The sequence below is a fragment of the Bubalus kerabau genome, chromosome 5 (assembly GCF_029407905.1).
Source record: "Bubalus kerabau isolate K-KA32 ecotype Philippines breed swamp buffalo chromosome 5, PCC_UOA_SB_1v2, whole genome shotgun sequence".
NCBI lineage: Eukaryota > Metazoa > Chordata > Mammalia > Artiodactyla > Bovidae > Bubalus > Bubalus kerabau.
In genome coordinates this window covers 6977937-6991330 of record NC_073628.1, presented here as the reverse complement: position 1 = coordinate 6991330, position 13394 = coordinate 6977937, and the positions used below count along the sequence as shown (strand labels likewise).

General features: G+C 56.0%; 2 protein-coding genes across 2 annotated transcripts; one reads left to right on the top strand and one right to left on the bottom strand.

Annotated features, from left to right (window-relative positions):
* The first annotated feature begins 910 nt into the window (after nucleotides 1–910).
* Nucleotides 911–2414, top strand: CST6 (cystatin E/M). Its single transcript, XM_055583323.1, has 3 exons — nucleotides 911–1195; nucleotides 1750–1875; nucleotides 2204–2414. The coding sequence occupies exons 1-3, from the start codon at nucleotides 956–958 to the stop codon at nucleotides 2285–2287; spliced, it is 450 nt and encodes a 149-aa protein (XP_055439298.1). The 5' UTR covers nucleotides 911–955; the 3' UTR covers nucleotides 2288–2414.
* A 2349-nt stretch (nucleotides 2415–4763) lies between these two features.
* On the bottom strand, nucleotides 4764–13090 carry CATSPER1 (cation channel sperm associated 1). The gene is made up of 12 exons (XM_055583702.1): nucleotides 12106–13090; nucleotides 11019–11231; nucleotides 10153–10266; nucleotides 9839–9995; nucleotides 9497–9588; nucleotides 9210–9353; nucleotides 8977–9040; nucleotides 8751–8823; nucleotides 8555–8615; nucleotides 6807–6882; nucleotides 5083–5197; nucleotides 4764–4924 (listed from the first exon to the last, which is right to left on the bottom strand). The coding sequence occupies exons 1-12, from the start codon at nucleotides 13088–13090 to the stop codon at nucleotides 4898–4900; spliced, it is 2121 nt and encodes a 706-aa protein (XP_055439677.1). The 3' UTR covers nucleotides 4764–4897.
* Between the last annotated feature and the right edge of the window lie 304 nt (nucleotides 13091–13394).

The following is a 13394-nucleotide window of genomic DNA, read 5'->3' as shown; positions in this document are numbered from 1 at the left end:
AGCTGGGACCACCCACACTCCTGGCCAGTTCTTGTCCTTTGGGCTCCCTCTGGACTGAGAACACAGATTTGAATTAGACTGTGTCTCCTGTGTGGGGGTGCGCTCAGTCATGTCCAACTCTATGTGACCCCACGGACTGTAGCCCGCTAGCCTCCTCTGTCCATGGGATTTTCCTGGCAAGAACACTGGAGTGGGTTGCCATTTCATATTCCAGGGGATCTTCCCGACCCAGGGATCGAACTTTCATCTCTTACGTCTCCTGCATTGGCAGGCGGATCCTATACCACTAGCTCCTGCCTGGGCTCAAAATCCAGTGTCACCATTTACTATTTACCAGCCTGTGTTCTTGGGCAAAATCAATTGTTTACTCTGGGTCCTGTTTACTCCTCTGTAAAATGGAACCCTTGCTCACTGATCTCTACATCATGCTGGTCACGAGGGTTAAACAGTGCCCGGCTCAGTGCAGTAGGGACTCCTGCTTACCTGCTGTTTATATAGCACCTGGCCTCCCCTAAGCACTTATTGAAGCCTCGAAGCAACCCATTTCACAGAGGAGGAAACTGAGGCAGTGAGGGTTAAGTAACTTCTCCAAGACTACGCATTGGAGATGGTTAAGAGCTTGCTGGTAGCTGTTGTGGGTTTCTCATATGGGCTGGGTCTCCGTGAACTGTCCCTGTGGTGGCACTTGCGGCTGGGAGCTGTCGCAGTCCTTGCCCTCCCCAACCACGTGTGCCTGGAGGGCAAGCAGCGTGGGGGTGATGCCCAGGTGTGCTTGGGCCTGTCCGCTGTCCTCCTCCGCACCCCGAAGGCCGCCTCGCGGGTGGACCGCCCAGGCTGGGTGGATCCCTCCCCGCCTGCGGGGGCGCGGCGAGCGGCGGGCGGGGCCAGGCGGGGCCGCGGAGCCCATAAAAGCGGCGCCTGCCGCGGTCGGACACCGACACCGACACCGACGACCATGGCGCGTCCGAGCCTCCTGCTGCCGATGGCCCTGGCCTTGCTAGCACTCTGCCTCCTGGCGCTGCCCCGCGACGCCCGGGCCCGGCCGGGGGACCGCAAGGTCGGAGAACTGCAGGAACTGTCGCCCAACGACCCGCAGGTGCAGAAGGCGGCGCAGGTGGCCGTGGCCAACTACAACATGGGCAGCAACAGCGACTACTACTACCGAGACATCACCATCCTCCGGGCGCACAGCCAGGTGCGGGGCGGGCGGGCCGGGCGGGCCGGGCCGGGGAAGGGGCGGCGCCGACGGGGGGAGAGGGGGCGGAGCCGACGGGGGAGAGGGGGCGGGGAGGCGAGCGCGGCCCCAGCCGGGCCCCAGATGGAGGGGGCGACTAAAAGTAATCAGGGCGGCATCTTAATACAACAGTTTTCAAAATCCAATTAATGTCAAAAGTCCATGAGGAGCAGAATCTCAGAATTTCAAATAAGGTTCAACCCTGAATCGGCCTTGTCCTGAAAGGCGGATTGGGGTGCGATGGGGTGAGGGAGAAGGGGCAGCGGTGTGGACTTGAGTCTCAGGCTCCTGCCTGGCCCAGGCTCTGCCGGCCTCACCACGGACCCCCACCAGAACTCCCTGCTGCGCTCTTCCCGCCTTTCCAGTCCCCCCCATCTCAGGTCTAAATCCAAAGGCGGTGTGCTGGCTATGCCCAGGGGAAGGTGATGGGTGATGGGAGGACACGGAGGGAGGTGAGAGGTCCAGGTCAAGGGTTGTCTCCAGGCACCTCTGACCTGTGCCCACCTCTGCCCCAGCTGGTGGCGGGCATCAAGTACTACCTGACCGTGGACATGGGGAGCACGGCCTGCCGGAAGACTGCCGTGGCTGGAGACCACGTAGACCTCACCACCTGCCCCCTGGCCGCAGAAGCACAGCAGGAGGTAACAGCTGTGTCCCCAGTTAGGCATCAGCCCAGCAGCCGGGCCCTCAGGTTGCCCAGCCTGGACTGGTCTGGCTGGCTGCGCTGATGTCTGGCTGACTCAGCCCCGAGACTAGGGTGAGGGTGCAGAGAGGAGCAGACTGGGGCTTCCCCTGGACTTGGGAGGGTGGGGGGCCGGGGTTGCCTGGAAAGATCTGGGGTCTGGTGGTCCTGACCATCTAATTCGCTGTTCCTTCTTGCATCCCAGAGTGCCACAGGCACAGGGCTGTTGGGAGGCGGTGGCCTGGGTGGGGCCTGGGCTCACCCCACCTTTTTCATCCTCTCTGCAGAAGCTGCGCTGTGACTTTGAGATCCTTGTGGTTCCCTGGAAGAACTCCTCCCAGCTTCTAAAGCACGACTGTGTGTCCCTGTAGAGACTCCTGTGGGCTTGGGGGAGAGAGGGAGCCAATGAGGCTGGGCAGGACTGGGCGCATGGGTGGAGGGGATGTCAGTTCCCTGGACCATATCTACGGCAATAAATCGCTAGCACTGCTTCTGGCATTGGTCTCATCTGAGTCCCTCTCTTATCCTCACTCTCACTCCCAGCAACCCCGCTCCAGCCAACAGGGTGCCCATGCCACCCCATGCTTGGCCTCTGCCATCTCAGCCGAGAAGATGCTAAGGGTGCAAAGTTCAGCTCCCAAATTTGGAGTCCTCCAAATATCCCAGCACCATAGACAGAGGAACGATCCTGCAGAGACTCCCAGAGTTTGCCAAGTTATGGGTGGGGAGACAAAGTCACAGGAGAGAGATGATGCCCCAGGACTAGAAGGACATAGCAGCCAGGGGAGACTGAGGGGTGCCTGAGCCCTGTTCCCTCTCAGCTGCCAGGATGGCTTAGAGTGGCATGTGGGGGGTTTAGCCCGCCCCGCCCCAGAACACTGAGCCCTCATCCCGTGAGATTCTTAGACCAGCATGTGGCCCAGAGATGGCAGAGCCCCTGCCGGCCAAGACACACACACTGTGGGCCCCATGCCAGGAGGACTCCCCTACCCTCTGTCCTGAGCAAGACCCCTGGAAGGGGCTGGCAGGGAGCGCCCAGGGGAGCGAGGTCAAATCCGCTGTCCATAGAAGGGGTGAGGAGACAGATGCAGTTTAATGTCCTTTAAAGAAATAGAGTTGGAACAGGTTTTGCACACCTGAATCTGTGGCTGGAATTAACACTCACTACACAAGATGCACACACGCATCCAGAACTTCTCAAGACTCCAGACACACACACACACACACACCCACCATGAAGCCTCAGATTGCTCCCAGACACCACACACACATCCAGACACACACACACACGCATAAGACCTAGCAACCCAGAAGCACAGACACAAACACACGGGAACAACAGCCCCACACTGAGGACAACCTGGAGACGTATACACAGCCCCCCAAACACAGACCCACAGGCCCCGGCTGGAGCTGGCTTTCAGATGCCCGAGGCACACCCGTGCGTGTCTGGGACAGGATGGGTGGGAACCGGATCCTGCGGGAGCTCAGAGGGTGGGCCCCACCAGGCCCCAGGCGGGCGGCTGGGGTGGGTGTGGGGAGCACCTGGTGGCCCCTGCCTGCGGCCCTGCCAGGCCAGGCCTCACACCTGCTCCTGCCCGGCCGGCTTCCTGCCCGATGCTGGGACTTAACACGGAACAGCCCCAGCTCCCGGGTCCTGCTCCTCTAGAGCCCTCGGAGGCCGTATGGGGTGGCGGTGGGCCTGAGGAGCTGAGTCGGAGGACCGAGGGTTGTAGGGGAAACTCAAGCCTGTCAGATACGGCAGCTGCGGTCGGTCTGCTGCTGGCTGGCTCCCAGGTGCCAGCAAGCAGGAGCCTCCTGCGTGGCTGGCATGGGCTCAGGGGCAGGAAATGCTGCATGAATGTGTGAGGTCGTGTGGTGAGGTGAGGCCAGTGGTCTCTCCACCTGTGGAAACTGCCCAAGTCCCCGGTGGGCATTTCCTCCACAGTCTGTCCGTTCTCTCGGCTGGGCCTGGACCTGGAACGAGACGCGCTGCTTCTCTCTGGGGCCCGGAGACGTGGCCACTGTCTGGTCTAGACTGGATGTAGACGGGGTGGCGAGCGAAATGGCCACCCCTCAGCCCCTGCTCTGGACTTCTATCCCCGATTCCCTCCAGCTTCACTCTGCTAGAGGTAAGGTGGGTGCTGTGGGTGGTGGGAGACCTCCCTCTGGCTGGATGTGAGTGGGACTTAGCGCTCGGTGCCCACTGCCATCCTGGGCATCCTACAGGGGTGCTCATCCCTCGCTTTCCTCTACCAGAGGCTTGTCCCCGCCACACACACCCCTCCCCATCCCCAACCCAAGGCCGGGAGGACTTGAACAGCCTCCCTCCTCTCCCCTCCCCGAGGCTCTTTAGCCTCATCCCAGGCAGGGCAGGTTATGGTGATGACCTCTGCCTTCTGGGCTCAGGCTGTCCCCAGTGAGTTGGCACCCCGATACTGGATGCTGAGGGTGCTGGTAGGCCCAAGTTCCTGGGCTCTGAGCCTTCATTCCCAGAGCCTCCTGGTCCCTTGGGCTCTTGACAGCCATGCGCTGTTTTAACCTGTTCTCCCGTCTCCTGGGCCAGACCAGCCTCCCTCCCCGAAGCAGGGTGACTGCCCACTCTCCGTCCATCACTGAGCCTGGTCCACTTTTCACATCACCCCCCCGACCCGCCCCCGGCTGCTGTTAAAGCCCTTCCAGGCCCAGCCAGGATGCCAGGCCCCAGTGGGGCAGGAAGGGATCCAAGGACAAGCCTGTCACCCAGAACACTCCCGTGTATACATGCTCCAGGCTGCACGTGCGTGCGTGCTCACAGGTTCCCTTGTGCTTTGGTCGGGCCAGTGAGGACACAGAGCCACCTGGGGTTTTAAAACTCTGTTGGCCACCTCCCCCCACCCCCGCAGGCCCAGTGATCTTTCCAGCGGATATGGGGACTTGGCTGGAATTGGTGGACAGCCAGCCAGAGGCTGAAGTCTGGACCCAGGCTGCCTCTCCAGGGGTCACTTCCTGAAGTCCTCTTCTCCAGCCTGCGGGGGAGGGGGTGGGAAGTGATGGCGCTGGCCTCTGCTTCCGGGAGGCCCACACTGCTCTCACTCGGGCCACTTCCGGGCACAAGCACCCGAAGCCTAGCCTTCCAGTGTCCCGCCCTCTCCACCTGGCTCCTCCCAGGTCCCGCCTGGTTCACCTCGAATGTGGTGTCCACAATCTCATCGATGACAGCGGCCTGGGAGCGGAACTTCAGCTGGTAATGCTCCACGCCAGCCACCAGCTGCAGGAAGTGGAACAGGGTCTCCAGCTGCCTGGAGAGGGGGCAAAGCTGGGCCATCTCAGCCCCCAGAGCGCCTCCGCACCCCTCAACCCCCGCACTCACAGCACCCTATGCCTCCATTTTCAGCCACGGCCAGCCCTTTTCTGTGTGGGCCCTCCATGGTGTATCTCCTTTTCCACATATACCCTGCAGCTCCACCTTCTGCCTGGGCCATGGAGAGTTCGGAGGATTGTTTACCTCCCAACCACCTGCCCCTGCATCCGTCCAACCTACCCCACCCTGACTCATGCACCCACTCAGCCACCTACTGGTACACTCGCCGGGCTATCTATCCATTGACTCACCCATGGGACAATCCCACCCTTTCCCTCTCTCATCTATCTCTCCATCCACCTGCTCTTCCCTGGCCCCACCCCCACCCACTACCCATTCATTAACTCCTTCACTGCCAGCCTGCCTTATCAATCCAGCCATCAAACAACACTGAAATCGTTGAACATCGCGTGGTGCTTGGAGGACACAGAAACAAAAAAGAAACAGCTCCTGCCACAAGCAGCTCAGTCTGTGACAGAGTCAAGAAGGCAAACCAAGGGTGTTTACACTGGTGACAAGTGTAAACACAGGGCACTGAGGGACCCAGAGGAGGAAAACCTGATCCGGTACTAGGGTATCAGGAAAGATTTCTGGAGGAAGCATCACTGGGCTGAGCTTGAAAGACACTTTGAGGGTTTGCTAAGCATAGACAGGGTTCCCAGCGCGCCCAGATCTGTGAACAGTGGGGAGTGTCCTGAGGACCAGGCGGGCTTCAAGGAAGTTTTTAGAGGATGGATGAATTCAAGATGAAGACACTCAGGGAAGGTCAAAGTGAGGTGCCCCGACCTTAAGCAAAGGGAGGCAGGAGCCCTTATAAGGCTGCAAACTCAGAGAAGGCAGGAAAAGCCAAAACTCTTTTTTTTTTTTTTTTAAACAAAGATCGCTAAGTAGATAAAATGTAGAAGGAAGAAAGATTAAAACCAACAGGCAAAACAGCAACAAAAACAAAGACCACTCTCAGTGGAGGTGAAGGTGGGCCAGTGGGGAAGAGTTTGGAGGCTGAGAAACCCCCAAAGAAAATATCACAGAGGAATCAAGTCCCAGCCCACACTAGGGGCTGAGGAGCTGGGATGTGGAGGGCGGAGGGCAGCTGGGAGAACAGCCAGGAGGTGAAATGAGCAGGACTGGATCTCAGTTCTTCCAGCTCTTGATCACCCATGCCTGCTGTCGGCAGCCAGAGAACATCCCAGCAGAGAGAACAGGGCGGGCAAAGGCCTGAAGGTGGACACGTGTGTGCTGTGCTGTGCATAAAGCCAGGATGGGCCAGGGCGATGAGGGGGTGCTGTGATCACAGAGAGCTTGGGGCTCGAGCTCTGCCAACAGCAGAGAAGAGCCTGGAAGGCTGGTTCAGAGCCAGTCTGGATGAGGTGGGGCAGGCCTGGCTTTCCGGGAGAAGGCTCTCCTGAGAGCCAGGCCTGAGAGCCAGGAGTCTGTGCCAAGGACCCCCGCCCTGAGCATAGCCACGAGTCCCCGGCTGTCTGGGCCCAGTCGGCCCCCAGGCCTCTCCCCTCAGACCCAACACCTGCCCTCCCTTTGCATCTCCTTACTTCTCAGTCATGGCTCCAAACTTTTTCTCAATGAGCTGCTTCTGTATAGTGTGTTCACTTAGCACCTCTTTAGGCTCTGGATGTAGAGAAAGAAGGGGAACGTCAAGCTGCTGCCTGGCGACTTCCCTGGTGGTCCAGCAGTTAAGAATCCACCTTCCAAAGCAGGGGACATGGGTTTGATCCCTGGTCGGGGAATTGTCCCCTTCTCCTCCTGCCTTCAGCTGAAGACAAGTTGATAAGTAATCTAAGACAATTAATTCCTCTTTTTGTTTTAAGCTTTTTTTGCATTGAGTGCCCAAGATGGAGAGGGCAGGTGAGGGGCCAGGTGACACTTGAGGGCCTTTAATCCTTTGGTGTTGATCCTAAGAGTGGGATTCCGGAGTTCAGATTCTAAAGTTCTGAACATCTTTCAGCAGGAGGCAAAGCCATTGGCTCAAAATCTGTTCACCCAGAAAGTCAGATGTGTAAAAATGAACACGTACAGGAAACTTCATTTTTATAGACTCTCAATCCACTTTGAGTGACTCTGGACAAGCATATATAACACCTGGACAAAAGCCTCAAGGACAGTTGAAATAATCTCATATAAGACCAACTGCTATAAACTTTGTACGTTATTAACAGAAAGGAATGTTCGGTGAATTGTAATGTGGCTAGATCTCAGAGATTTCCAGGAGAAATATCAATAACCTCAGATATGCAGATAACACCACCCTTATGGCAGAAAGCAAAGAACTAAAGAGCCTCTTGATGAAAGTGAAAGAGGAGAGTGGAAAAGTTGGCTTAAAACTCAACATTCAAAAAACTAAGGTCATGGCATCTGGACCTATCACCTCATGGCAAATAGATGGGGAAACAATGGAAGCAGTGACAGTCTTTATTTGGGGGGGCTCCAAATCACTGCAGGTGGTGACCACAGCCATGAAATTAAAAGACGCTTACTCCTTGTAAGAAAAGTTATGACCAACCTAGACAGCATATTAAAAAGCAGAGACATTACTTTGCCAACAAAAGTCCGTCTAGTCAAAGCTACGGTTTTTCCAGTAATCATGTATGGATGTAAGAGCTGGACTGTAAAGAAAGCCTAGCCCTGAAGAATTGATGCTTTTGAACTGTGGTGTTGGAGAAGACTCTGGAGAGTTCCTTGAACTGCAAGGAGATCCCACCAGTCCATCCTAAAGGAAATCAGTCCTGAATATTCACTGGAAAGACTGATGCTGAAGCTGAAACTCCAATACTTTGGCCACCTGATGCGAAAAACTGACTCTTTGGAAAAGATCCTGAAGCTGGGGAAGATTGAGGGCAGGAGGAGAAGGGGACGACAGAGGATGGATGAGATGGTCTGATGGCATCACTGACTCGATGGACATGAGTTTGAGTAAACTCTGGGAGTTGGTGATGGACAGGAAGGCCTGGCATTCTGCAGTCCGTGGGGCTGCAAGGAGTTGAACACGACTAAGCAACTGAACTGAACTGAATGTGGCTAGTTAGTTGTTTTGCAAATGGGTCTTTCAAGAATTGACTATCAGTGTGGCGGATAGTCATGGAGTTCTTTGGACCAAAGTTCTAAGCTCTGAAAATTCTCCTGATTGGATAGGACTTGGCGCTTTCACTCCTGGGACCTGGGTTTGATACCTGGTCAGGAAACTGAGATCTTGCAAACCACCCAGTGTGGCTAAAAATAAATAAATAAGTAAAGTTGGTCCTGACACTCTCTGTCTGTCAGGGAAGAAGTGGGGTGCTGGTACCTGCTTCCATGAGCTTCATCACTGAGTCATCCAGCAGCTTTTCATGGAGCTCAGCCGCCTTCTGCAAAGAAGAGGCTTCCATTCTGCCAGAGCCCCATGTCTGCCTGTCCCAGAGCACTCTCCACCCTTCCCTGTGGCTTCTGTGCCCCCTCCCCGTGTCTTCCCAATGGGTCCACCTGCTCCATCCCCTCACTACCTCCTGCTTCTCTTTCTCCAGGCCTTTGAGCAGTGCCATCTGGAAGTTATCCACCAGGACAGCAATCACCAGGCTGGGGCAAGAGACAGGAGGGGGCTGGAGGGGAGACTGCACGCTCCTCTGGGTTCATGGTGGCAAAACCATAGTGAAAGGGGAGCAGAGGGGGTGCCCCTGGGGTGAGGTTGGGGGGAGTAAAGCTGGGGCATGCAGGAGGGCGGGTCCTCACTTGAGGAAGATGAAGTACTGGATGATGATATAGATCATGAGAATGGGGATGATGTACCAGGCGCCTGGAAGAGACGGGGTGGGCTCCTTTGAGCTTTGAGTCCCTTGCCGATCCTCACCACACTCCAGTCAGCACAGCTCACAAGCCCCACTCGGCAGATGGGATAACTGAGCTCTCAGGGTCTGCCTATCCAGACAGCCCCTGCCCTCCACCCAGCCTGAGGCCTGCCCTACCCTGGGCCCGGCTGTCCAGGTAGATGAGGGACCAGTCGTCCAGGGTGAGCATGGTGAAGAGCGTGAAGATGGTGGTGAAGATGTTCTGGAAGCGTTTGGGGTCAGAGTAGCGGAACAGTGCCCGGAGCACCACAGAGAACAGGACTGGCTGTTGAGGACCAAACCTGGCTCACGGGGTCCTCTCCCCACTCTTCCTCTCCCTTCACCACCCCCAACTTCTGATTCTGCCTCACCACTCTGTCCATGACAGCACCTCACGCTCCCACCCAGCCCCGCGACATGGATACAGAGGCAGGTAAACATGAGGATGAGGATGGCGGTGATGGACGGCAAGGACCGGGCCAGGGTCCCGGTCACTTCCTGGAGGTTGGTCAGGAATCTGTGGGCAGAGTTAGAGACAGAGGCTGTGTCAGTGGGGTGGGGGTCTGTGCCCAGAAACCGATGGTGACGACAGATTTCAGACTGCTGATGACTGAGGCGGTAGGTCCCTGGTTTGCTAGTTACTTTGCAGAGGGTCCCAGCCCCTCTCTGGAAAATAAGAGATTGAGTCTCATGAAAGGCAGGAGACTCATCAGAAAAGCATTCTGGGAATCTACAGCCTTGTCACGGGCAGCTGTGGTCCTGCTAACCTGAGCCTCCGAAGGACTCGGATCGCCCGCAAGGCTCGCAGGGTCTTAAAGACCCTGAAGATGCGGAAGACGCTTTGGTTGTGGATTGCGCGTGTGGAGGACGAGTTGACCTGTATGAGCACGAAGTCCAGCATACCCATGACCATGATTAAGAAATCTGCAGACACAGGGGTGCCTGGGTGTCACAGACTGCTGCCCAGGCCCCGTGCCCAGGCCCACAACCCTTCCAGCACCAACACCCCCTGCTTTTGTCACCTCTGGGCAGTTCAGGGGCTCCCGCTACACACACACATCCAGGCCCCATCTCTACCCACCCAGGTTGTTCCAGGGGTCCAAAAAATACGCGAGGCCCAGAGCAATGATTTTGAGCACAGCTTCCACCATGTAGATGGAGAGGAAGATGTAGTCCAAGGCCGTGAAGTACCACTCTGTGACGACATGGGGTGGGGAGGAAGGAGGGAGCCCTGGCTTAGGCCCACCCCTGCCCCCAGCAGCCCAGCCCTTGCCTCCTCCTCCTTGCTGGAACCTCACTTGCAAGCAGCCATTTAGGGAGAAGCTGGCTCTGTCCAATGGCTGTGTGTCTCAACTGCTCTGTGCCTCACTTTCCTCATCTATGAAATGGTGATAACAACAGTCTGCCTGATAGAATTTTCATGAGAATTAAATGCATTTCACATAGTAAAGGGCTTCCAAGGGAGCCCTAAACTGCTTGCAAGAAACATCAGCCCACTCTTCTTCTCTCCTTAGTTTATGGGTCCTGTGGCAGGTCCTCTCCTTCACTCTGCTCCCTGGAGTTTTAAGGACGGTCTTCCCAGCTTTCCCAGCCTCCTCCCTCCAGGGTCTCGGGCCTCCAGGGCCTCCTGACCCGTCCAGTGGACATGGGTTCTGGGCATCCTTCCTGCGCAAATCAACGTACTTAGAGCTGATGCGCCACCTGGTGGCTGTAGTCACAAACAGCACACACTCAAGCTTAGAAGACCCTCCTGTCTCTAGTGGTCTGGTTGACTTCAGCAAAACTCTCTGAGCCTCACTCTAACTGCTGCACAATGTCGCCCACCTCCCAGGGTGAGGATCAAATGGGCTAAGTTGTTTAAATCACCCGGAACTTGGTCAGGCTCACAGGAGGCCCAGACCAACATCAACGGCCTTCTCTACGTGAACAGGGCTCCCTGGCTCTTACCGCCCCGGACCTCGACTTCAGCGAAGGTCTGAGCCACAAGCAAGATGGTGTTGAGGCAGACGATGAAGATGATGAAGGTTTCAAAGGCCAGGGAGTCAACCAGTTTCCTGAGCATTCTCCGAAGACCCCAAATGAGCTGGCTTAATTTTTCCCACAACCAATACAAGAAGTCCGAAGAGTGCACCTTCTTGTGGGTCCGTGGGGCTCGGCCAACTGTAAGGGGGCCAGAAAGGCAAGTTCTTGGGGGCAAGGGACCCAGGGATCTGGGCACCCTCCCAGGCCTGCCTGCTGTCAGCTCACTCAGGGGCGGGCATGCTTGTCCTGCACTGGTATAGAAGCCAAGGCTTGACCCTGCCTTGAAGGTGCCAGTCTGCTTGGGATTTGAGCATATTTCAGGGGCTAAGGCTCTTACACTTCATGCTTTTTACTCACATGGCAGCTTACACATGGAAGACCCAGTCTTCCTCGCAACCCCATCCTCTTGGTAACCTCGGCCTCTCTCTACAAGATGCTTCTGACATATCTTCCCCCTCTTAACTGCCTTCTCTTCCACAGACACAAATCTCTTGCTTCTTGTTCAAGAAGCTAATGCCATGTCTACTAGGGAACAATTTGGGGAGGATTATATATTAACAGGCAAGGTTCTCCCTGCCCTCCAACCAGGCCCTCGTTCAGGCACTGGTTCTTCCCTCTGTCTTCAAGAAGGTCACAGTTTAGTGGGGAAAATGTGGACAAACAGCATCCAGAATGCTGTTCTGATACAGATGATGGACCCCTTCACTGGGCAGTCTGGGTTTGGTTGTATAAGTGACCTACACCAGCTTTCACATTCAATAATAGGAGACATTTGAAAAGTGAACAGGAGAATGAAGAAGACAGTGACTGAATGAACCAACAACTGATGTCTGAAGAGGTGCCTAATTCCGGGAATAAAAAATCGGAGGATGAAAGGTCAGGCGCGTGAAGAGCCAGTGGACTACACCTGCAGGGCAGACGAGCCTTGTGAAGGACATGCCAGGCCTGACTCGGGTCTGGAACCTGGGCCAGGCAGCTGGAGTTGGGGGTGAGGGGTGAGCTCAAGATGCACCTTTGCGCTTCTGAACGTGCTCGTCTTCTTCAGGGCAGCTTTCCGAGGTTTTGGAGGAGGAGTCCTGAGGATAGACTTTGTTGGAGGTCTCGGAGGGGTGTGAGTTCACTGTACTAAGGGAACGAGCCAAGCTGAAGGCTGAGCTCTTTCGGTCTGGCTTGCTGGGCTGGAAGACCGCTGGACGAGAATAGGCAGAGCTGAGGGAGCCTAAGGTCACGGTGTGGGGTGTGTATGAGCCAAAGAGTTGGGAGCTTCCATGACGGTACTCCCCATGGTGCTGATCTCGGTGGGGGTAATCATGAGGATGTGCACCGTGCTGGTGCTCCCTGAGCTGGTGCTCCCTGTGGTGGTGTTCGCCGTGGTGAGGTGGGCCATGGTGGTAGGACATCATGGAGGTAGGCCTTCTGTGGTGGTGCCCACCATGATGATAGGCCTCACTGAGGTGGGAGCGGCTACTAGATTGGGTGGAGTCCTTATGGTGGTAAGCCTCACTTTGGCGATGGAGCCCATTATAGTCGGGAACCTCAGCGTGGTGATGAAACCCACCATGGTGGCTGGGCTCCCTGTGTTGGCGGGACCTCCCATGGTGTTTCCTGCTACCATGGTGATGCTCATTGTCAAAGTGGTCCTCACCATAGGATTGGTGGGAGATGAGAGTGTCACGGGAAGGATCCTGGGAAAGGGATGTGGAGCCATGGTCTACACCATGATGGTGGGACTCACCATGATTGGGGGAGTGATAGGAGCGGTGGGCATGGCGGGAGAAGACATTGCCATGGAAGTCTTGGAATTCATCAGGGTGGTGAGGTCCACCACGATGATGGGATAAGCCATGATGGTGGGACTCACCATGGTGACGGGATGCACCTTGGTGATGGTGGTTAACTCCACCGTGGCTCGGCCTATGGTATGGGGTTGATGAGCTAGGGTGAGACAACACATCTGACTCATCAGTGTCTGCTTCATTTTGAGCCTTTGCAGACATGGAAGATTGATCTGAGACTATGCTGGGAACCCTGGAATGAGGAAAGCTTAACATGTGGGCCCAAAAGAGCCCTTCCTGGATAACCTGTTTCGTCTAATCACCTAAGCTGTCAACACGGGGCTTCTAGGAAAGCCTGACTTCTTATGGAATTCTCCCCTCTATGATGTCACAGGCAGACCTCTACTCAGGCCTAATTCCCAAATGCCTCCTCCTGAGCTACAGTTCAGGATCAAAGATCATTGTGTCCAACTCTTCACTGTAAAAGGAGGAAACTGAGGTCAATAAGGGGAAGGGACTGGCCCAA

Bases quoted from the DNA above. Each gene is read 5' to 3' on its own strand.
- CST6 (XM_055583323.1), top strand. From the start codon at position 956: ATGGCGCGTCCGAGCCTCCTGCTGCCGATGGCCCTGGCCTTGCTAGCA. The intron at 1,196-1,749 runs GTGCGGGGCGGG...CCTCTGCCCCAG, and splicing joins TCCTCCGGGCGCACAGCCAG to CTGGTGGCGGGCATCAAGTA. The intron at 1,876-2,203 runs GTAACAGCTGTG...TCCTCTCTGCAG, and splicing joins CCGCAGAAGCACAGCAGGAG to AAGCTGCGCTGTGACTTTGA.
- CATSPER1 (XM_055583702.1), bottom strand. From the start codon at position 13,090: ATGTCTGCAAAGGCTCAAAATGAAGCAGACACTGATGAGTCAGATGTG. The intron at 9,041-9,209 runs GTAGGGCAGGCC...CGTCTCTTCCAG, and splicing joins CCTGGACAGCCGGGCCCAGG to GCGCCTGGTACATCATCCCC. The intron at 8,824-8,976 runs GTGAGGACCCGC...CTCTTGCCCCAG, and splicing joins CAGTACTTCATCTTCCTCAA to CCTGGTGATTGCTGTCCTGG.